At 42.3% G+C, this 23,062-nt stretch overlaps 1 protein-coding gene and 1 long non-coding RNA gene across 6 annotated transcripts; one reads left to right on the top strand and one right to left on the bottom strand.

Annotated features, from left to right (window-relative positions):
- Nucleotides 1–4,060: 4,060 nt before the first annotated feature.
- On the bottom strand, nucleotides 4,061–8,327 carry LOC135975775 (uncharacterized). Its single transcript, XR_010592803.1, has 2 exons — nucleotides 8,169–8,327; nucleotides 4,061–6,274 (listed from the first exon to the last, which is right to left on the bottom strand). It is a non-coding gene; the product is annotated as an uncharacterized LOC135975775 (long non-coding RNA).
- A 1,549-nt stretch (nucleotides 8,328–9,876) lies between these two features.
- On the top strand, nucleotides 9,877–21,057 carry KMT5A (lysine methyltransferase 5A). 5 transcript variants are annotated; one of them, XM_042852519.2, is made up of 8 exons: nucleotides 9,877–10,135; nucleotides 10,829–10,926; nucleotides 13,066–13,222; nucleotides 15,312–15,531; nucleotides 16,322–16,409; nucleotides 16,854–16,913; nucleotides 17,913–18,103; nucleotides 19,303–21,057. In XM_042852519.2, exons 1-8 carry the CDS (start codon nucleotides 9,892–9,894, stop codon nucleotides 19,511–19,513), a joined length of 1,269 nt encoding a protein of 422 aa, XP_042708453.2. In that variant the 5' UTR covers nucleotides 9,877–9,891; the 3' UTR covers nucleotides 19,514–21,057. The 5 variants fall into 5 exon arrangements, with proteins under 5 accessions (XP_042708453.2, XP_042708454.2, XP_065424139.1 ...); XM_005298708.5 differs by having other exon boundaries at nucleotides 9,965–10,104; XM_042852520.2 differs by lacking the exon at nucleotides 16,854–16,913.
- The last annotated feature ends 2,005 nt before the right edge of the window (nucleotides 21,058–23,062 follow it).

Below are 23,062 nucleotides of genomic sequence, written 5' to 3'. Positions count from 1 at the left end.
GGGAGGCGCTGTCGTCTTCTGCGCGTGGCACGATGGGAGAAGGGTCTGAACCAGAGCCATGATGATGAGGTCACGGTTGTAGGGCTAGGCGCGTGCGCACGGTTTAGCGTCACTGAGGGCCTTAGAGAGGATGAGCGCATGCGCGGGCGGGCTCAGGCTGGCCCTGATGGGGCCCTGGGTTTGTGCAGCCTTTGCATGCACCTCACAGGTTCCTTGCCTGGGTGGTCTTCAGTGCTGCGGCGGGGTTACTGTCACTGAGCAGGCCTATAGGACGGGGGGTGCGACATGCTAAGCTGCAGAGGCGGTGCTAGACCATTGGGGGCCCTACACAGGAATATTTGCCACCCCTAAACACACGTCCTCAAAAAGCGAATAGCCCAGTCCTCCCCTCGAGCTGCTCAGGGCCCTAACCAGTTGCTTAGTCTGCTTATACCTGGTGCTGCTAAACTGAAGACGGGAGCTGTGCGTGGGTCAGCGAGGAGTCAGCTGCCTTCTCTTACATCTCCCTGGCCGTTGCTATCCCTGCAGCCTCTGCTCCTGCTTGGCACATGCCTGGCACCCTGCATGTCCAGTGAACACAACATCAGTGCAAGTTAGGCCCCTCTATGGTCCCCACTCCGTGGCTAAGGTGTATTATTGCTTATGTGGTTACAAAACCGGGCCTCTCGTGTATTCTTTAGGTGCATAACACGTGGTCGTGTTAGGTGCTCTTTACCTCTAGATGCATAAAACTTTCAGCAGTCTAGTAGGATCGGTGCCAAGATCCTACTGAACTACTTCCCACTGCCATGATCACCTGAACTACAGACTTCCTGGCTTAAGTCCACAGTTCTCGCTGCTGTTTTTCTCTTAGGAAGTTTCTTCTCATGAATTGGAGGACTCCTGCCCAGCTCAAGGGCTCTGTGATGAGAGCAGTCTCTGCTACTCTGTCACAGACCTTAAGAGCCTTACTATTAAAAAAACAAAACTATATGCCTGGCACATCAAGTTTTCTCTACAGTCAACTACTAGCCTGATGCATAAAATTGTCTACACAAACTGCAATGAGCCCAGTATGCTTGAAAACTTTTATGTGCTGACATGTCTTTTTATGACATCTTTATTTTAGTTTTCAGGCCTCCTTTTATTTAAAAAAAAAAAAAAAAAAAACTAGGCACCGCAAACCTTTAACTTACAGTTAAGATTGCTACAAAGAATAATGATGTTTATCCAAATTCGGAAACAAAAATATTGCAATTTAACATTTGAACATTTAAGAAGTATGTAAGTTATTTATCTTTAATGTGAACTGAGGAGCCATAAAATATATTGCTAACATCTTTATATAGGCATTATTATAAAATTACTAAAAATATTCAGTGATGCTTACTCCTTCATTATATGTAAGTATTCAATTTTTGCACAATACAAATGAGAATATAAAGGATGAAAATGACTAGTTAGGGTAAATTGTATAAATATTAATCTTACATTTCACATATTTGATTAGCTACATTACTGATGTGAAAAAATCATTTTACCCATTCCAAAAATAAGCTTAACTCTGACCACAAAACATATTTTTAAACTTTCAGCATATGCAGCACTTAATCATATAGCTAAAGTTATTCATATATTAGTGTTGTGTCTTATGTATTGCAGCTTGTTATAAAATGTATTCAGTTTCACATTTAAACAGAAAAAAAGGAATAGAAAATATTATGTATGTGCAATATGACAGAGTTAACATTGCTATGGGAACCTTAACTTTTGCATATTGAAAATTGTATGTGATCAGATAATGAAAGACTGAATATTAGTTTATATCATTAAGATTGCATGTTTGTCCCTGGTATATGCCATATTAATATTGTGTTAATAAAGTTTCTAGCATTTATTTTCCTAGGGAGTTTTATAAAAGTATCTCTAGTTCCCGATCTCCAAAGATGCTGAGCATTAGAGTAGAGCTCCCCAGGCCTGATACTCTATTTCTGCAGAGCTACAAATCTCTGCAGGTTGATGCTTAGGTCCCGCAGAGCTCTTAAATTCTGCAGAGCCAGAGCATTTCTGTATGGGATAAGTGGGATGTAAATTAGGTGTTGTAAATTAGATCAGTCTAGTTACCATGCTTGAAGTAAGGCAGATCAGGCTTATCACTCAGGCCTCAAACATTGAGGGGGATGGAAGTCTGGCCAGAGGAGATAAGAATATGTAAAATGCAGCTACCTAATGCCTGGCTACTGCCTCTTAACCACTTTGAATAAAAGAATACTTAACTAGCTGTGCACAGTCTACGTGCAGCATGTGTAACATTAAGGGCACCTGTGTAAATGTAAAATTTTCTGCCATAAAATATAAAATGTTTTAATGTTGTTGTATAATTCTTGTATTCAAGCCCTGATTCAGAAAGATACATAAGCTCCAGTCAGTCTGCAAGAAGTAATGCTTGTGCTTAATTTTATGCACTGTGAGTAGACTGGAATGGAACTACTTGCAGTATGTAAAATTAAGCACATGCATAAGTCTTGGCAGGTCTGGGTTCTTCATCATGTACCTAACTTTATGATACTCCTGTGCTTAAGTATCTTGCTGAACTGGGCCGCATTAGGTACTGGTATTTCAATGCCTAAATCCCATTGAAATTAATGGGAGTTAGGCACTCAAACACCTTTAAGGATTTGGGCCTGAGATACTATTTTAATTTTCAGCAGTTGCTGTTCTGAATGCAGTCAACCATTTCCCACCCCATCACCCAATATAGGAAATATAATTAGTCATATCCTGATATCATTAAAATGTTAACTAGTAATATATGGTCTTATATAAAATCATTCTACATAATGTTACATCACACTGCCAGGCTTTTATTGGTCAGGTATTATTTTTTCCATCACTACACTTTTATTTTATTTTTAAATAAGTGAGTGAGTTATCTATAGGGGTGAGACTGATGGATTGTTGAGTCAACACTTCATATCATAAAGAAATACTTGTGTAAAGTTTATGAAAAGTGATTATCTATAAATGTGGTGCCTGCTACATAAGTCAAAGAATACATAATAGGAACTAACACAATCAGTTGCAAATGTGTGAGTTGATTAGAAAGGGAAAATGTGTTTTAATTCAGCACTGCATAGTAACAACCATGGTGCTCTCTATGGAGACTGAGTAAGCGAACAACTCCCATGTGTGCTGAGTGCACTGAATCATGGTGACTGGCTGCAGCAGACAGACTGACTCCTTGGGGTTACAAGCTCACGCATGATGAAATACAATTACCCCCATATTAGCATTTTCATCTATAGCTCCCTAATGAGACCTAGGAGAAAATACAGTGTTTTTTGTCATTTAATAGTGGTGATAAAACATTAAAAAAATGGTATCTACACTGTCCAGTGCAGCAGACTGTTTTAGATGACATTGTTTTCTTTGTCGCTCTGGAGATGATGGTTACTTACCGTAGTTTGTTTTTGCCCCCTGGTGGCTGCCCGTGGAGCCACAATTTCAAATTCTATTTTCAGAGAAAACTTTAAAAAATGTCCAAGATTTGACTTTACAATAAAAAAGTTAAATATATGACAAGCTAATGTGTTGATCTCATTAACAAAGCTACTTCAAACTTTAGGTATAGTAACCTCAAATGAGCTTAGGGAAGGGTTAGCTAAAGGTGACCTCTAAAACTTTGTTTCTCTGAAGTGTAAAAAGAGGGCCTGCATTTTTAAGACTGTTTTTTCTTACTTGTTCTTTACATAGGAATCTGAACTATTGTCTTCCCTGTTTTTCCTGGAGAATCTATTGGAGGGCTCATTGAAAGGGAAGTGGGTGAGGGGAGATGAATTTTAACAAATACATTCATTTTCCTAAATGTTCATTAGTCATTGCAGTTAAATAGTTGTTAACAAAAGAGTTTTGAAGTCTGACTAAAATCTCTTTCCTTCTCCATTGCTTTCATTCTCTTGGCTCTTATCATGTCATAGCTTAACTAGTGCTCCAGGCTAAACAGGAATTGAAATGCTAATGTTAAAAAATTATTGGCAAAAACCCCTTTTTATAATTAAACAACCAACAGACAAACAAACAAAAATGTTCGGGCCTTCTTTATACTGTACATCATAAAGGAGCACCAAAGTACACAGGCTCAATTTGCTTTTTCCTATGCAGGTCACCTTTAACAAAAAAGAGTTTACATTTAATCCCGGGGTTTGCAAACATACATGTAAGTAACTTTACATTTGTGAATAATCTAATTGGTTGGAACTGATCACATGGATTAAGTTACTCAGGTGTGAATGTTTGTAGAATTGGGATCTCGCTGTTTAATTTTGGATCATGGCCCTGATCCTCGAGTTGGATCTGGACTGGTGGACCCTTGCTGCCACACGGAACTGCATTGACATCAGTAGACCCCACTAGGGTGCAAGGATACCTCCCTGCATGGATCCGATTGTTGGACAGCTAGTGATTTTTCAACCCTAACCTTCACTTTCTGTTTGGAGGTTTGGCATGGAGGCGTTAATCTGATATAAGCAGCAGCAGAACTCAGAGCAGCATTGAGAGCAGTCAGGCTCAGGCGTTGTCCCAGCCTATGGGCATGTCTACACTTACCTCCGGAGCGATCGATCCAGTGGGGGTCGATTTATAACATCTAGTGACGATGCAATAAATCGACCGCCAAGCGCTGTCCTGTCAACTCCGGTATTCCACTGGAGCGAGAAACGAGTCGACGGGGGAGCGTCAGCAGTTGACCTACCGCAGTGAAGACACCGCAATAAGTAGCTCTAAGTATATCGACTTCAGCTATGCTATTTTCATAGCTGAAGTTGCGTAACTTAGACCGACTTAGCTTGTCCTCTCCCCGACCCACCCCCTCTACCCCGGTGTAGACCAGGCCTGTGAAATGTCTACCTTATAGATTTTTTGCATTGGTGTACTACACCAGCGCAACCCTCTTGTATAGATTCATTGCACCAGTGGAAAAAGAAGGCTTGCAACATTTGTGCAAAAATCCCTGAAGTAGACAAGCCTTTGGACTCCTTACAAATTTAAAAAGTGGTTTACAATGTTTTCATGCAAGTGTGTAGAATCCACCCTCTATGATGTTTCTCCGTTTGGCTGTCTGACATTCTGTTACATTTTTTGTTACATATTTTGTAAGATATAAAATACTACTGATAATTTACTATTATACTTGAAGAGTCAGAACTGTGTCTCAGATACTTTAATGGAATTGCAGGAGATGCTTCAAAACACAGTGTGATCTCTCTCCACTCAACTTACTCTTGTGTCTTTGTCCCATTGATTTGTTATAATTAGGGTTTTGATTTTGTTAAGCGTAGGTGAAAAATGGGTGAAACGATGCAGTAAAAATAGAGGGGGGGGACACAGGTTAAAATAGTTTTGACTATAGAGTTATCCTTTGAGGGTGTTATGTAAAAGGCTGTAATTTTATGTGGGTTTTGATATTTCTCCGATGAGCACAAAATAAAATCTGTTTCTAACTCATATGAGATGACATACATTGTCAGTTGCATCTTCCATGGATGCTCCATCATCTTGCTTTGTACAAAGTCTGTGCTAAAATGTAAACAGTATTTACATCCAGTGTCAGGAATGGCCATCTCAGCTTTAATTATGGCATCTAACATATATGAAATAACAACATAGGGTGCTGTGGCACCTTTAAGACTAACAGAAGTATTGGAGCATAAGCTTTCGTGGGTGAATGCCCACTTCATCAGACGCAAGTGTTGCTTTTTACAGATTCAGGACCCTCTGTTGCTTTTTTCAGATTCAGACTAACACGGCTACCCCTCTGATATATGAAATAGTATCTGCAGGTGCACAAGCTAAAATGCCAAGGTAGTAGCAGTTTGAGAGCCATAATTTGAAGGTGGTTTATTTATATCTTTTGTATTCTGTGTGCTTTGCTACCATAGCAATCAGAACTATGTTTTAATAAAATCAGATAAATATAAGATTACTTCAACGGTAAACTCTTTAAGGCAAGGACTTTCTTCTTTTGTGTGTGGGGACAGTGCTTAGCACATTGATTGGGAGGCCTATCACAATATAAATAATTATTGTAACTATGGTATTGCTTTTCTGTTTTATAACCACCTTATCACTCTCAGTTCTACTGACGCTTGGTCTACACTTACAAGTTGTAGCTTGAGAAAAAAAAAACCACCCTTGAATGACATAGCTATGCCAACCTAACCACCAGTGTAGACACAGCCATGTTGATGGAAGAATACTTCCGTCGATGTCATCATCATCCTTGGGGGAGGTGGTGTTCCTGCATGGACAGAAGAACACTTTATGTCAGTGTACGTTGCATCTACACTACAGTGTTATGCCAGAAGAGTCTCCATAACGTAGACAATCCTAAGCCTGAGGAGAATGCGAGGCATGGAGAGTAGATGATATAGGTCTGATGCTTCACTGAGCCCAGAACTCTGCACCCATGTAGAGGTCATTGCAGGACCTAGGTCATGGTGTTTAAAATGTCTCTGGGTGCTTTGAGCCCTATTTGCAATAGTCGTATCATCATGATCATAGCCTGTGGAACTGAACTGGTAATAGCAACAGTGGGAAATATTAGTAAAAAAAATAACATACAAAACCCCATTATCGACAGTCTTATTTTTTGGCAGTGTGTGTGAATGAGGGAATTTACTCAGCCTCCAGTTTAGGACAAAATAATATTCTTTTTCTCTACTCCATTTCTATTACAGCAACCAGCAGGGCCTCCTCTCTGCTACTGAAAATCAGCACATCTGTGCTGAAACTTCTGATTTTGTCAAAAGTGTATATTTGGACTGCCGATGGCCCATCTTCTGCACATTCGCTAGTGGTTTGACATCTAAAACATTGACTGATTATTAAAGAATTGTGGTGTGTGGGTGTGGGTGTGTGTGTGTTAAATTTATGCTTGTAACAGTTGCAGGTTTAACACTTCTGGAAATTGCAGTCCTTTATTCACAGAACAGATACACTGCAGGGAGCAGCAGTGAAACTTCCAACACACTGTCCCGACAACACACATCAGCCCTGATTGCAATTTTTTTCTGAAGTTTCTCTGACTTAGCTTACCCACTATCCTACAATTAATAATATTTCACAAAATAAAAATCAGCTCTGTCTAAGATATACACAGAAAATTAGACCTTGAAAACTATGTTTCTATTTTGGGCTTTATTCTCAAAAGATTTAGAATATATTAGCAAATCGTTACCCTGTGACACTGAAACCCTTGATGCAACCTTAACTATGGTCTTACTACCGCTCCTACATAATAGAAAGACAACAGGAACAAAATGTAACAGCTGAGTAGCAGAGAGAACGGAATTTGCTATTGTTGTGTTTAGTTGTATAGCATCCATGCTGATTCCATTACTTGTGGTGAAATATTAGCTTACACAGTAAGTGATTTCAGAACTAGAGTGTGAGTTTGGATTGTGAGCAAAATCAGACCCAGACTCTATAAAGAGCTCAGATACCCTGCTGATCAGCTTGGTATAAATGCTTAAATAGGTAAATTGGCCAACACTAAATCTTACCACCACCTATGGCTGACCTTACTTAGCTACCTTGTGGTAAAAAATACAGAGCCTCGTTTACATTAGAATTTTACAACAAGATAACTAAATAATGCTGGTTAACTATGTGGCTGTAAAACCCCATCTTTTTTGGTAAGTGACGAGATAGACTTTGAGGAGCTACCTCTAAGATGGAGAAGATAGTTCCGTCTCCGCTGCCCAATCATGTCTTGGCCTCTCTGCTAGGACTGCCAACAAGAATTACAAATTGATGCCAGTTGTAGTGATGTTGACATGTGAAGTGGCTGGGTGACCAGTAGGAGCTATATTTAGGCCACCAAACTCATTTCATATAGGCTACCAAACTCCCATTGTATAATAACTTTCATTCATTATCAAAATTAGCTGAATTGATACCAAAAACTTAGAGGTGAAAAGCTCAGTACTGTATCCCATTGATGGTCTCATGTGGCGTCCAGCCTCCTTGTTTCTACAAGCTTCTTGGTGATATTTTTTTTCTGACTTTGAGGTACAAGGTAACCAGGGCTGGATTAACGCAGGGGCTTTAGGGGCTGCAGCCCAGGGCCTCGGGCTAAGGGGGGGGGCTGCAAAAATAAATCCATAATTATATACAATTCAGTGGTCACCAACCCGTCAATCACGATTGATTGGTTGATCCTGGAGCCTCTACCAGTCAATCACGATCTCTGTGCCGCTAAAAGTCCAGCGGCGCAGCAGGACTCAGGTAGGCTTCCTGCATGCCGTGGCCCCATGTCACTCCCAGCGGTGGCCAGCTGCTGGCACGTCTCTGCGGCCCCTGGGGGGGGGGGTGAGGCAGCTCTGCGCATTGCCTCCACCCCCAGCACCATCCCGCAGCTCCCATTGGCCAGGAAACAGCCAATGGGAGCCATGGGGTGGCGCTTGCGGGCACGGGCAGTGCATGGAGACATGCTGTCCCCCTCCCCTCAGGGGCGCGCAGAGACGTGCCAGCAGCCACTTCCGGCAGTGGCATGGGGCTATGGTGCGCCTGAGCCCTGCTGCACTGCCAGCCAGGAGCCATCTGTGGTAACCGCCTCACAGCTGGAGCCTACACCTCACACCCCCTCCTGCATCCCAACCCTCTGCTCCAGGTCAGAATCCCCTCCTGTACCAAACTCCCTCCCAGAGCCTACACCCCTCACCCTTTCCTGCACCCCAACACTCTGCCCCAGCCTGGAGCCCACTCCTGCACCCAACTCCCTCCCAGAAATAAATGACTATAACAGCTGTTTTAAAGTAAGATGTAGGCTATTTTGAATTCACTTAACTATATGCTACATGTTTTAATACTGAAAAGTAAACACAGAACGGCTTTATGTTAATTAAAAGGCAAGTTTAGTATAGCAATCATAGAATATCAGGATAGGAAGGGACCTCAGGAGGTCATCTAGTCCAACCCCCTGCTCAAAGCAGGACCAATCCCCAGACAGGAAAATCCACGTGGCCCCCTCTAGGATTGAGCTCACAACCCTGGGTTTAGCAGGCTAATGCTCAAACCACTGAGCTATTATAGCCTTGATGCCATAATTGTGAGCATTTTGTTTTAAATTAGGAAAAAGACTTGTATACAGGGACCCCACAAAATCTAACAGCCCGAGGCCCACAGAAGAGGTCATCTGGCCCTGAATGTAACCCTGCAGCCATGATGTATGGTTCAGTGGATAGGGCTCCACATCTGCATTCTGTACTTCCTGGTGTTGGGAAGTACAATGCAGAACTATAACCATGCTCTTTCAGTTACTGGGAGCTGAATGCTTTGTTTAAAATAAAATGTGCAAGGTTGTGTTCATCATATATGACAATGAAGAGGCACTTTTTAAATAAGCTAAACCCTCACATGTAATCCCATCCCAATGTGCATATGTGCACATAGCCAAACCTCTTGGAACCGGGTCTAGTTAGCAGAATACACAGAGCTCAGCAGAAGAGTTTTGCAGTCTCAGGGGAGTCAGCATTGTCTTTTCAGGGCTCCAAATATAAGTTAACTCAAGTAGGAAAAATTGCCGGTTGGAGGGGGGAGGGAAATGCCGGGAAGGGAAGAGTATAGAGCCAAAGATTTGGAAAAGTGGGGAGAGATTTGTGTATGTAGGGTCCGTATTCTGCACTGTTCCCTATAGGGGCTCTTATGTACAACCAACTTGAACCCCATATACAGTGGCTAGGAGTGCATAAGGCTATTGTCAAGCGATCCAGAACTCTCACCCAGCCTAGCAAAGGAGGGAGAACTCCTGGTCTGGCCTCCAATCACAGGCCCCGTGCTTTTCGCACTGGCCAATCAGCGACCAGAGGACGCACATTTAAACACCCTTACTGGGAGGGAGGTGCGCTGACTCAAATGGAATGGGGAAGGCGGGACATTCCCCTGCGCACCAATCAAAGAGCGGGGAGATGTGATAGGCAAGTGGAAGCGCCAATCAGGCAGCGGAGAGCGGCTCAGTGTATCATCTCTTTGGAGCAGTCCGGCTACACTGAAGGTTCTCAGAGGGGGACCTCCTGCCAGGACAGCTTCGAGCCGGGCTTGGCTCCGCTCTCGGAGCCATGGCTAAAGGTACCCGCCCTGACAGGTGCTGGGGGGGAGGGTAAGTTATGGAGGGTCCGGGGGTGTGTGTCTGGATATGGGCAGTGGGCGCGCGTAGGGGCTGGTGACCGGGCGCCTATGGGGGCAGAGAGAAGCGGGCAGGGAGTGGCTGGGTTGGCGCAGGCACGTGGGGTGCGAGGGGCGCTGGAGTTCTGAGGGTGTGAATGGAGCTGAGGTTCTTGAGGGGTGGGGGCTACATAGAGGGTGGGGGTGACGTGGGGGTGGTAATTGGGCTATATAGAGGGCTGGGCCCTGAGGGGTGCGTGGTGCCCTGGGGGGGCTGGAGCCTGGGGGGGGGTGACTGGGTCCCGGGGGGGGGACTGGTGACTGGGGGATGTGTGTCTTACGGAGGGCGGAGTGAGTGGGTAGATGGGGGGTATTGTGGGGGTCTAGGAGGCGTGTGTTGCGGGGTGGGGGGTGTCAGATACCGGCTCCCTAAGCCCAGGCTGGTTTGCCCTCTACCGCTGCTGTGGGCTCCCCTGGGGGGCAGCGTGTCCTCGGCAGCGGGGGAGGGAGCTCGGCGGCGCTCCTCCCCCCCGTGCGGGGTGCGCGCTGGGCCGGCCTGCCTGGGCTTCCCTCTCTGCACTGAGCCCTTGAAACATGGCGCAGGTGGCGGCGGCGGCTCCGGCCGCTGCTGGGGACTGAAGCGGCCCCGGGCATGGCTCTGACGCCCCCATCCCCTGCTCTCCCCTAGGCAAGACCATGTCCAAGCCCCGGGAAGGCAAAGCGGAGGCGGCGGCGGCTCCGGAGAGCACCGAGAGAAGGGGGCCCGGCCGCCCCAGGATGAACGGGGTAAGCGCCGTGTGTCCCCCACACTGGGGCGCGGGGGCTGGGCCCTGGCCGGGAAGGTTATTTCCTGCCACTTCCGAGCGCGGGCTGCGGCGGGGCGGCTGGAGCCGCCCGGGGAACTGGGGCCGGGGAGCAAGGCGAACCCCCCGGCTCCTCCCCGGGCAGGGCCAAGCTGCAGGAGCGCGGGGAGGCAGAGTCGGGGTGTGGGGAAAGGGCCGCCCCTTGCAGCCAGCCCGGGCCTGTCGCCGCGCTCCCCTCTGCGAACCCCGGCTAAGGGGCGCCCGGAGCTGCTCCCCGCCCCGGCAGACGTGGCCATGCAGCTATTCCACGGGCCTGGCCCCGCCGGGGCTGCCAGCCGGGAGGAACTTGCCGCAGCAGACGCACTGAAGTCAATGGGTCTACTCACGTGAGTAAAGTTCCTCGTGTAAGTGCTGGCAGGACGACGCTGCCGTTGTTGTTGTTGCAGTCGCCTTGCAAGCCCTAGGCAGGATCAAAGCTTCACTGTAGCCCCAATTTTGCAAGCTGATCCCCATTCATTGAGGCTTTGGCTGGGCTTAAGAGTCTGTCTGTGGGAGTCGGGTGGCAGCAGAAGGGATTATGGTAGCGGTGTAAACACCTACAATTACTGCTTCTCTCCCTCCCTGGAAGAATTTGCAGTCTTAAAGCCTGGGTCTTCCAAATACTTGCCTATGTGCCTGACTTTTAGCATGGGGTTAGTGGCATTGAAGTTAGAGCATCTGTAAGTGCCCACAAAATTGGGACCTAAATGCTACAGAAAGAAGGAAAATATTTATAGACCTGTGAGGGGGGTATGTATACATTTATAAATGCAAATAAACAAGCCGAGTGAGCCTTTAAATGGCCAGGAACTAACAAAATTCTTCTATCAGAAAAAGATTACAAATTACAGATAATTCAGACACAGAGCACTAAGGTTATAACATTAAGGAGTTTATCCGATTTTAAGGTTAAAACATATCTATTTTGTTCCACAATAGGCTCCCTTTAATTTTCAGTGCTTATGCACCCATCTGTTGGAATATGTGGTACATTTTATGCTTTAACTGTAGGGTTCCTTTTTTAGTGAAAAAATATATATATTTTTTGTTACAGCTGAAAATCATTTTTGTGTGTGTAAGAAATATAGCCAAGGCAATCTTGGTTCTGGCTAAATTATGTCAACATATCATGACACCGTGGGGTTGAACAATCAGAATCACTAGATAGACACCTAGGAGTTAAACCTGGGAGAGGCGGGAGAAGATGATGGTACTCTTCTAAGCCCTCCACATAAGCCCTTCCCACACAAGTACAGAAGCTGGGACTGGATAATGTGGATGGATCACTCAATAAATCACCCTGTTCTGTTCACTTTCTCAGAAGTGTCGGGCACTGGTTCTAACCTGTTCATACAGTGTGCTAGAAACAATGCTGCTTAATTTTAAAATTGGTCATCCAGTTCTTTCTGATGTCATTGGTACCTCTGTGTATTGTAGGTATTGATGTGTGTCCTAGAATTGATTTTTGGAATGGGGGTGGGAGGAGAAACTGCAGAGAATTACCAAAGCTGAGTTTTTAAAAAACTAGCCTTAGATCAATTTTGTTGCTTGCCTTTTAGTGCAATTTCAGCTCCCTAAATAATGGAATATACTTGTCTCTGTTCTGCACTACTGTGGAGAAAAATCATCAAAAATTAAATAGTTATTCTATTAAAAATAAGAAACATTTGAGAGAACCTTAATTATGTAGGTCCATGAAAAAAATATTAGCACCAAATGCTGCCCTCAGGGACCAGCATTGCACCTTGTGTTTAAGTCACTAGGAGCTATGTACACATTCAAGAAAAGAATTTAGGCCTGTACCCTAACACTTAATTCAACTAACATGATGCATTTAATTTGTTTTTGAGGAAGTGTCTGTGCAGAGAATTTGCATGGCAAGTTTTGCTCAAGCTATTACCAACCAGAGTGATATGGTTTTGAACACAGATGGTTTTTATGTATATATTCTCTGCTATTCAGATGCAAATATGCTGCAGTAATGTAGGTGTTGGCTTATGTAGCATGATCCAGATACCAACTGGAGGTTTGAGATTGATGAGATTTCTTTGATGTAATGAGCTTTATTGGGTCTCTGTTTTAGGAGAACGTATTTCTTGGCCAGTCCAAAATCTACACCTACCTAAGTTCTAACAAATCTCCTGGTGCTCGTCCTCCACTTCAAGAGGAAAACTCAGTCATGCATCATGAGGTGAAATGTCAAGGCAAAACACTAAATGAAACATGCAAAAGAGGAGACGGTAAGATTGACCTTACAACCGTTTGCTTGTGGGTTAGAAAACATGCCTTGTCTATGCCCTGTGACTTTTTTCCCCAAACTTTCAAATTGGGTACAACTTAAGATCCCTTTTTTGTAGATCCCCTGCCTTCCCAGCAAATAGTTAGTGTGTATGGAATTTCAACTCTCTCGTGAATACTGATCTCTCTTTACCAATTTCATTTAAATTAAATGATGCAGCTGCTTGGTTAAAATTTCCCTCTTGTTTTGTCTCTTGGCTTATTTGTTTTCTTTTCCTGGTGTAGGACTTAAATATTTAGTTCTTAATATTCCCTGCATGCCCCATTTGTATTTAATCTCTGTGGGTCACTTTGCAGTTTGGTTTGTCCTCCTTTGCATGTTTATTACCCAGAGTTGGTTTCCTCTGTAATTAAATAGTAATCAAATTTGGTGCCAAGGAAACACCAAGCCAAGAAATGTATGAAGCAGCCATGTAGTGTGATGAGAGGTGCTGGTGTTTAGATTTAGTGTCTGTGTGGCTAGAGTTAAGGGTGTGGTGGGGGAAAGCATCTTTCGAAAACTGTTTCTTGGACTGAGCACCAATGCTAGAAAACTGGTAGCTGCTTTTTCATTGTTACAGAAGTAGCTCTATACACCAAATGGGAGTGTTTTGTAGATTAGTTGGAGAATCACTGATCTGTTAAACCGTAGGCTCTCACCAATTTTAGCACATATTAGAAACCTTTTTACTTAGTTGACCAGGATACAAATCTTACCTGAAAATTTGTACATACAAAACACTGGGTTGCATGCAGTTAACATCTCTTCCTGGGTTCATGGAATTAGTCCGACCCTAACTAGTTTTACTGTTGCTTGTTTATTACTAGGATTTCTTACGCACCAATTGCTGTGGTACTTGGGTGTCATTTAACAAAAAAAAAAAAAAGCCAGTTCACGTTTCCATTAAACAGAAAATAATGGCTTAAGCCACATCAACCTAGCTGCAAACTTAGCAACAAAGAAAAAGCCAATAAAATAAAAGCACGTCCTTTCTTAAAAGTGGCTGGGATGGACCAATAGAAAATGTGTTCCAGAAATAAAGAACCTCCCCTGTCAAAAGTGAGGGCTCTGGAGATAGATGGTAAAAGGACTCAGATTGCAATTTGACAATGCTTGGGGGCCCGTTCCAATCGTTACTGAAGTCAATGCAAGTCTTTCCACTGACTTCAACAGTGATTGCATCAGGCCCCTAGAGGTTTCTGATAAAGGCAAAAGAACTTAAGCATGTACTCAACTTTTAAGCATGTGAGTAATCCCATCCCTATTCAGCAAGGCTCTTAAAACTAATTTAAATCTTAAAATTAAGCAAGTTTAAATGCTTTGCTGAGTCTAGGCCATGAGGTCATTCTAGGCCAGGAGAAGGTCTAGAATGTTTTATCTGTGATTTTTAAAAGCCATTTACCTTCAGAATCTACTAGGAATCCTAGAGACTTCCACCCACATTCTGAGTCTGCATTTACTGATTGTACCAGCTGCAGCTTGTAGATTTGTTACAATGTGTATAATAGGAACAGCAATTTTGATTCCTTTTGTTTCCTTTTTTTTGTTTTTGTTTTTGATGGCACTGGCCTCTTGATACCAATAGCCACTAAGTATGGGACTATAGTCCCCCAGCAGACTCCTGAAGTCACTTTCCTTGCAGAGTATTCATCTAGTTCAACATGGCAAACTTGCTGGCTTGGACAATAGTGCAGTTGTTACAAAACTCCCTTTGTAGTGTCTGTGATGTTGAGACTTGGGAAATTCTTTGTCTGGATAACATCTTTAACTAGACATAATACTTGGATTAAAATCCTTCCCCTCCACCCTTTATGACCTGTAGGAATTACTCATGATGCATCAACAGGTAACTTGGTCCAATTTGGCCCTTATAACTACTTACTTTTGCCATGTAACAGAATAAATACAATGTTTCCCCATCCTGCCCCTGTAATTTGATACAGATAAAATACAGGTTAGAAACCTTTAAGAGTTTAGGGCACTTTGTGATATAGAAGAAAGGAAAGCTAGAAGACATCTTATGTTAGTCGTCCTACATTTTCCATCCACAGGGAAAAAAAGTACTCTTAATACAATAGAAGGTGCTATAAAACCAGAAGACCAGAATGATAAAGAAAGTGGGTGTGATTCTTCAGTGTCCTTTCCTAATCAAAAACAAGAAGCTGCAGAAACTCAGAAAAACATGCCTCTGCCTTCTGATTCTACTGATGCAGCAAATGCAAAGCAAGCTCAGAAGAAGGTGGTAAAAGCAAAACCTGGACCAAGGAGAAAGTAGGTGACATGTGGGAGCAAAGGCATCCATATGCCATATCTTGGATTTTTTTTAAGCAAATGTGCCAAAAATATTTTCTGCTATAGTGGCTTAAGGGTTTTATTCTGAAACCTACCCTAAAGAACAATCCAATGTAAATTCTGTACTATGATGTAAGCATTGATATGCCTTGCAAAGGATTTTTTTTTTCTTGAACATACAGCTTTCTAGCTTGTATATAAATTGGTGTGCATTTCCACTAATCTTAACTAATGGGAACTAACAAAAGTGGTTAAGACCTCACTTTTGAGGGGGGGCAAAACAAGAAGTTCTTTGGCCAGATCCAGGCTGTTACCTTTATAGCTAGTGATCTGATGGCTGAGCTGGTATCTAAGCTCACTTTTGCATGACCAGTGTAAACCAAGGTTTCGCCGTGTGATGGGTGCATCCCTCTCCAGCAGCAGCCAACCATGGAGCAGGTTTAATGATAGAAATTCTAGAGCATCTTGGGTTGAGACACACACAGGTACTGTATAATAGTAATTTGAGCTAATTCTCTACACTTTGAGAAATATCTTTCTCATCTCAAGAGTTTGGGCTGAAATACTGGTGATGAGACCAGGTGGGGAAGAACGGGAGTGTACAAGGTGTTGTATCAGAATGAAGGGTGCAGATGATAAAAAATCTTAAATTCTGAACAGCCATTTCTCAAATCACTGTCTTGGAAGTAAAAGCTTCTTGACCCTTTTGGGTTAGGACAGTGAGGCCAGAAAATCTGAAGTATTTATGTATTCTTTCCTTATCCCTCAGAGCGCAAGGAAAAATATCACAGAATCGAAAAGTGACAGATTATTACCCTGTTAGAAGAAGTTCCCGGAAGAGCAAAACGGAATTGCAGGTAGTGCTTTTTGTATAACCCATCGAATCCTGGCAGTTTCCATGCTGCCAGTCAAATGAAAATTTAGTATGATGAATGCAGATACTTGTAATCTCCAAAGTACTGTCTAGGAGAGGTCTTAGGAAAAGTGCAAATAACAAATGCACAATATAACTATATAAAGTAACACTTCCTCATAAACAGCAAAACCTAAATTTGGATTCCTTTAGGATGCCTCCCAGCTGCTCGTATAGAAAAACTGCACATTCCTGGACAGCAATTTGAAATTTTCTCTTCAATGTTGTAATATTTCTGACAAAACTGACATGCTTGAGCTCTAAATAGAGCACCACAGAGTGCTTAGAAAAGTGAGATTATTACCAGATAAACACCTTCCTAAAACACTTATCTTAAAAAACCCTGCAGAAATCCTAGTAGCAATACTATGGGTTTTTCTTTTTGCAGACTGAGGAAAAGAGGAGAATAGATGAATTAATTGAAAGTGGGAAAGAAGAAGGAATGAAGGTAACTGCTACGCCAACTTAAATAGCATGACACTGCATCTGTATGGTAAAAAGGTTTTATTGTCATGACACTGAACAGTAAATGTAGGCTTTTCCTTGTGGCATTGAATGGGAGTGTGGTGGTAGTGGCACTCCTATCAGTTTGTTAGCTAGTATCAGTTACTGGAGTTAACTCTGCTCACTGCCTGGGGCCCTTGTTGCTGTTTTTCCCTTTCAGAAGTGAGGGTTTGTACTTCTTGTCCCTGCTAACCTGGGGGGGAGGAGGGGAACTAAAACTTATTATCTGATCAAAACTCCTGAAGCTGTTCCGTCTTTAATGTTTTCAGATGTTTGAAGGAATCATTTAGGATGTTTGAAAGGGCTACACTGAAAAGTGATGTGTTCAAATTAATAAGGAAACTTCTGTGCTAGTAGCAGGAAAACTTCCCTTGTGTGTGTTAGGCAGTGGAATAGTGATCCAATGAAGTGATGGATTAGATAATAAAATAGAGAACATGTTGTAGGGAACAAAACTGTATTGGCTTTGGACTAGACTAGCTTCCATGATAGGCCTTTCTGCATCTCTAACTCTTATTATTCTATGTTGCAGCCAAATTGGACACTGAGGGTATCTCCTGGTCTGCAATGGAAAGACTAACTCCTCCCCCACCGCTCAAAGAAAACAAATAATTGCTATAAAAAGATGACTAATCCCACTTTTCTGCATTTTTCAGTCCAGTTGACATTGGTCTTTATTATCTAGGAAACCGTCTATCTAAATATCTGTTGATCTGCATCCCTAAATTCATCCCATGTATCTCCCCTAAAGTTGTGCAATCTGCTGCCATATCTTGCTATCTAAAATACTTGTTCATATGTGCCACACTCTTATATTGGTGCTAATGTCTCAAAGACAAATCCTTGTAGGTTCCCTTCCCCCAAATAGGTAGGAAATAGATTTACTTAAAACAGTTTAAATATTTTGCAGCTTTGCTAACTGAGCTCCTTTTCTCCTTGACAGATTGACTTCATTGATGGTAAAGGGAGAGGGGTAATTGCTACCAAACACTTTAATCGAGGAGAATTTGTGGTAGAATATCATGGGGATCTCATAGAGATCACTGATGCTAAAAAACGAGAAGCTGTGTATGCCCAAGATCCATCCACAGGCTGCTATATGTACTACTTTCAGTATTTAAGCAAAATGTACTGGTAAGCTTTTGATTCTGTTTGTTTTTAAAGTTTAAGGGGATATAATAATAGAATAAGTGGATGCTTTGAAGGTGCCAGATCTTTCTGTTTTCCTGCTAAGTGTAAAAGTTCCAAGCTCAAGATTTACCTTGAGATATTTGCTTTTTATTTGAATATATTTTTCACTTGTATTGCTTGAACATTCAAAATTACATGCTGAGTATCTCTTCTGGTTATAGTGAGTGAAGTTGGAATTAAGAGACAATATGTCTTAGTGGATAGATTTGAGGTTCATAGATCAGCAGCAGAGCTGAGAATCTGGCTTTCTGATTAGCTTTATTTACCTCTGTATGTTAACCTTCCTCGCCAGGCTGGATTTTGCTTTTAAAAGCAGCCCAAGAATTGAAGAGTAGTAATATACCATGATTTACTTAAAATTACTGCAGCTGATTAAATCAGTAACTAGTATCGATTAAATATTGGAACCTAAGTCTATTGTAACAAAGTCCTACATATTAAATATCTTTGACAATTATAGATTCTAATGGTCTGACTTCTACCATGCTGTCCCAGTGACACCTGTGCTTAGCTACTATTGCGATAGGCACTATACAGCTTCAGGTAGATGCTATGGCACCGCAACGTGTGGACCCACTTTGGGAATATCCACAGTCAGTGGAGACTGAGCATGTGTTGGACACTAAGCATACCCGGCCTTAAAGGAGCAGGGGTCTTTTGTGCATCCTTTTGCTGGCTGACCCAATATCTTCTGGGGAAGCTGTGTGTAAGACAGCAAACCCTTCTGGGTGGTTACCCTATGGCTGCTAATGGGGAGAAAGCAAAATCTAGAGAAGGAAGGGATCCACAAAAAGCTTAGTAAGTGACTCTAAGTCAGTTCTAGAAGAAATCCATGGCTGAGTTGAAAGACCCTTTTTTCACAATTGTAAAGTTGTGATGAATATATGCCGTGGGACGTTGACTTGTGGTAATGTAAGACTAACTAGATTTGTTAGAGCAGTTTGGTTAAGCTTGTTCTGCGTATCAGGGCAGTAGTGGCATCAGGATCTTTAGTATTTTTTGTCTGTTTTCAAGCCTTGTGCTGACTGCATACTTTCTTTCATCTCTTGATTTTTTCAGTGTGGATTTAACCTCTTCTAGTTGTGAGAGTGTGACTTGTGTGTGCTGTGCAGAAATCTTCCAATCTGTGTTTGTTCTTTCAGTGTCGATGCTACAAAAGAGACTAATCGTCTGGGAAGGCTGATTAATCACAGCAAATGTGGCAATTGTCAAACAAAGCTTCATGATGTTGACGGCGTACCTCATCTCATACTGATAGCCTCGCGAGACATTAAAGTGGGTGAAGAACTATTGTATGATTATGGCGACAGGAGCAAAGCTTCCATTGAAGCTCATCCGTGGCTGAAACACTAATTCATCCTTCTTTGGACTGAGCACTGTTGAGGAGAGTTGATGGATTTTTTTTTTTTTTTAAACACCGCTATCTTAGTGGATTGCTTCTGGTGTTTTAAAATTGTTTAAAAAAAAAAAACACCTTTTTGCTCTGAAGTATTTAAATATCTGTTACAGGTTTCCAGACAGGCTTGAACAGATGGTCGTAGATTACTGAAACTTTTTTATATTGTTCAATTTTGTACATTTTTGCAAATAGATTGATCAGTGCTTCCTGAGCATGCAGTCAAAGACTTATGCATATTTTATAAGGGGGGAGGGAAAAAAATAAATCTGAATCTCTTGGTTTATGCTCCTGCTTTGGCAATGAAATCTCATGTCCTGTTTTAAAGGGGGAAGCTATCAACTGTTTAGCTTGATGGTGACAGATGTATCATATGTTCTAACTCTTAAGTCATTGATTTGACTACTTGTCAGCCTTTTTAAACCTAGTACTGACACGCCAAGGACCTTTTCATGAATGAAGCATTGCTAGGATCATTCTTAACTAGTCTGTGCTAGGAGTCCAGTTTTTCCAGCGCACTGCCCCTTGTTGGCAACAAATGCACCACAATCCACTGCAATAATGGGATTGAATGATCAACCTGGCTGCCTTCTTCAGAGAGACATAACTCCAATCCAAATGGAGTTGGATTTTTATAAACTGGGTTGATGCTTATTAGAAATGTGAAGATAAAACATGCAAGTCATCAAAATGAGGAATTGCTTTTTTGGCGTTACTGTGTTTTCTAAAGTTTGAGATGGTACCTTTTTTATAGTTGGTGGCTGATTTGAGGGAGTTTTGTTAGAGGGCTTTTTAAAAAACAAAAGGCCTCTCTCTACAAACATATTACCTCCCAACGTTAATTGGCCACATCAGAAACTGAATTATTTATTTACTGTGAATGCTGGAAGTGGATCAGAGTGTTTCCAAAATTTGGAATCTTGTCGTCATGTGCATCTTCAGTCTTGCTTTTGGAGTTATGCATATGCATTGAAGAGAGTAGATTCCTTAGGGCCTGATCCTGTAAGCTGTCATGCACTGTCTGGTCCCATTGACTTCATTGGGAGTTGAGGGTGCTTAGCACCTTGCAGAAGATGCTCAGTACATCACAGGTTTGGGCTCATTATTGGGGGAACCAAATCCATAGTATGGGAAAGCTATACAATGGAGATCCTTACAGTGAATATGAACTCTTATCAATTGAAACGTTTGCCAAGGCATGCTTGGCATGTGTGTAGCTGAAAGATGGCCTTAGGCCACCAGCCACGCTTGTTGCTGGAAAATGTGTCAGCAAGAGGTCTGTGGCTTTATTAATGTCCTCTGCTTCTCCATGTTCTCAAAGCTGCTCCTCCTGCTCATACCACCCAAGACAGTCTTGTGCACTTGTATGATAGCCAGGGTAATACAGTCCAACCTATGTGTTTCTGCAGCAAGAGAGGTGGGTTAGTGATGTATTTTAAAAACAAAAACTTGAAGAAAATGTGTCTGTAAAATAAAAAGATATATATTTATTAACAATGAATTGGCTGTTGTGCCTGCCTCTGTCTCAGATATCTTTAAGCAAGCTGTGAAAATGGTTAACCCTTAGATGCCTGTTATCTTCTACTCCATCCAGTGAAAGCTCAGGAGGGTGGATATGTATATGTCCATGGTCTCTTACCACCATCAGTATATATTTTGTATGCAAACTACTTTGGGGCTTTGAATTAGATGTGGGCACAGCACAGAGTTCCTTCTCTCTCTCTATTAGAGAAGCCAAAAATGTGTGCAGGTTCCATCGTTCTGAAAGAGCTTCTCCCTCTGCAGCATGGGCTAGTGGCTAGAGAACAGACTTGAAACTGGAACAAACCTGTGCTTTATTATACCACTGGCTCACTGTGACATTGGACAAGTCACTCTTCACCTTTGTTCCTCAGTTTCCCCTTCTTAACTCACTGTAGAGAGATGCCTACTTTCCTCAGGAATGCTGAAGCTGTCAGTTTTCTCAATTGCTCTCTCTCGTGTGCAGAGCTAGCCTATAAAACTCAGAACCTGCATCCGAAGAAGTGGGCTGTAGCCCACGACAGCTTATGCTCTAATAAATTTGTTAGTCTCTAAGGTGCCACAAGTACTCCTGTTCTTTTTGCGGATACAGACTAACACGGCTGCTACTCTGAAACCTGTCAGAACCGGAGTAGATCTTACCACCTTTCCTCCCTCCCACCCCCCTCACCTAAATTGCTATCCTAATAGCAGCATGCCTCTACTGAATTAGAAATGTTCATGAACACTCCCTCCAAGTAACAGGCAGGCATGGTGGAGGACACAGACCTTTGTGCCAGAGTTATGCTTTAATTTTGTTAGCACCAGCTGCTGATCTGGTGCCTGTGTTACAAATAGAATAAGACTATTTTGGGATGTATTGGCCCAATAGACTTTTTCATACTTGATAGAATCTTAGTTTAATTAGCCCTCAGACCCAGAAGGGTTATATAAGAAGCATCCCCACTGTTGGGGTGTAATAATGTTTTGAAGATGGCAAACCCTGTGTGACACCCATCCATTGCAGAGAATTATCCCCTATAGACACATCTTTCCAAGTTAGGTATCTTTGATATTGCTTTACTAATATTCTGTTACTAGTGAACACATTTGAAAATGACACTGCTGTTTTTCTACCTTCTGTGCAGCCATATTAACTGGCATTCTTTGTTACTAAGTATAGATATACTGTATACATCAACTGACCTATATTCTGCCTATTGCTAGCATATAAAAGGGAATCAAAGGAGATCATAGAATTCACTTCCCTTTTGAAAGGGAATAAGACATTCTTGAGTCTTTTAATTTTTCCTACTATTTACATGTCTAATCAGCCTCATATCTAATGCTGTTAAAATAGCTGTTGTCTTCCTAGTTGTAGATTTAGTACAAACCTCAGAGATATTAATTATCTCCCCTACACCTACCTTCCATCTGTTTGACCTAAATGCATTTAGTAGTGGAGTGCAGCTAGATAATTAACTTTCCTATCTCTTATCTGTTCTGTATATGCAGCTCATTTAGGTATGCTTTTTTAAATCAGTGATTATCTTCCCAAAACTAGAATTATCTCCATTTTTAGTGTTTTCATTCCCATTCAGTACCTATGAGAAGTCAGTGTTGAATGTGCTATATTTCAAGAATATAGGTATTGCCTCTAAAAGGTTCCAGTACTAACTGAAGTCCTATATGTCCACTGAGCAGGATGAACATATGTAGTAACAGTGTTAATACTCTGCTACAACTTGCTTTACTTTTGACCTGAAGGATCACCCCTAGCCATGAGAGTTCTATATCCATGGTCTAGCCAATGCTTGGCTTGTGAGTCTACCGCTAAAGGTGTCAGATACTCCCAGTTATAGTAGTCTCAGTGGTAGGCATTAGGCTGCTGAACAGAGGACATCAAACTAATTTAATACAAACCACAAGACAGCCACCACGTGGCCAACTTCCAGTTTGCTTCAGCTTCTGGGTTGCTTTAAGATATGGATATTTCTGGTGTCAGA

Source organism: Chrysemys picta, chromosome 15 (genome assembly GCF_011386835.1).
Source record: "Chrysemys picta bellii isolate R12L10 chromosome 15, ASM1138683v2, whole genome shotgun sequence".
NCBI classification, from domain to species: Eukaryota; Metazoa; Chordata; order Testudines; family Emydidae; genus Chrysemys; species Chrysemys picta.
This window is presented reverse-complemented; position numbering and strand designations above follow the sequence as displayed.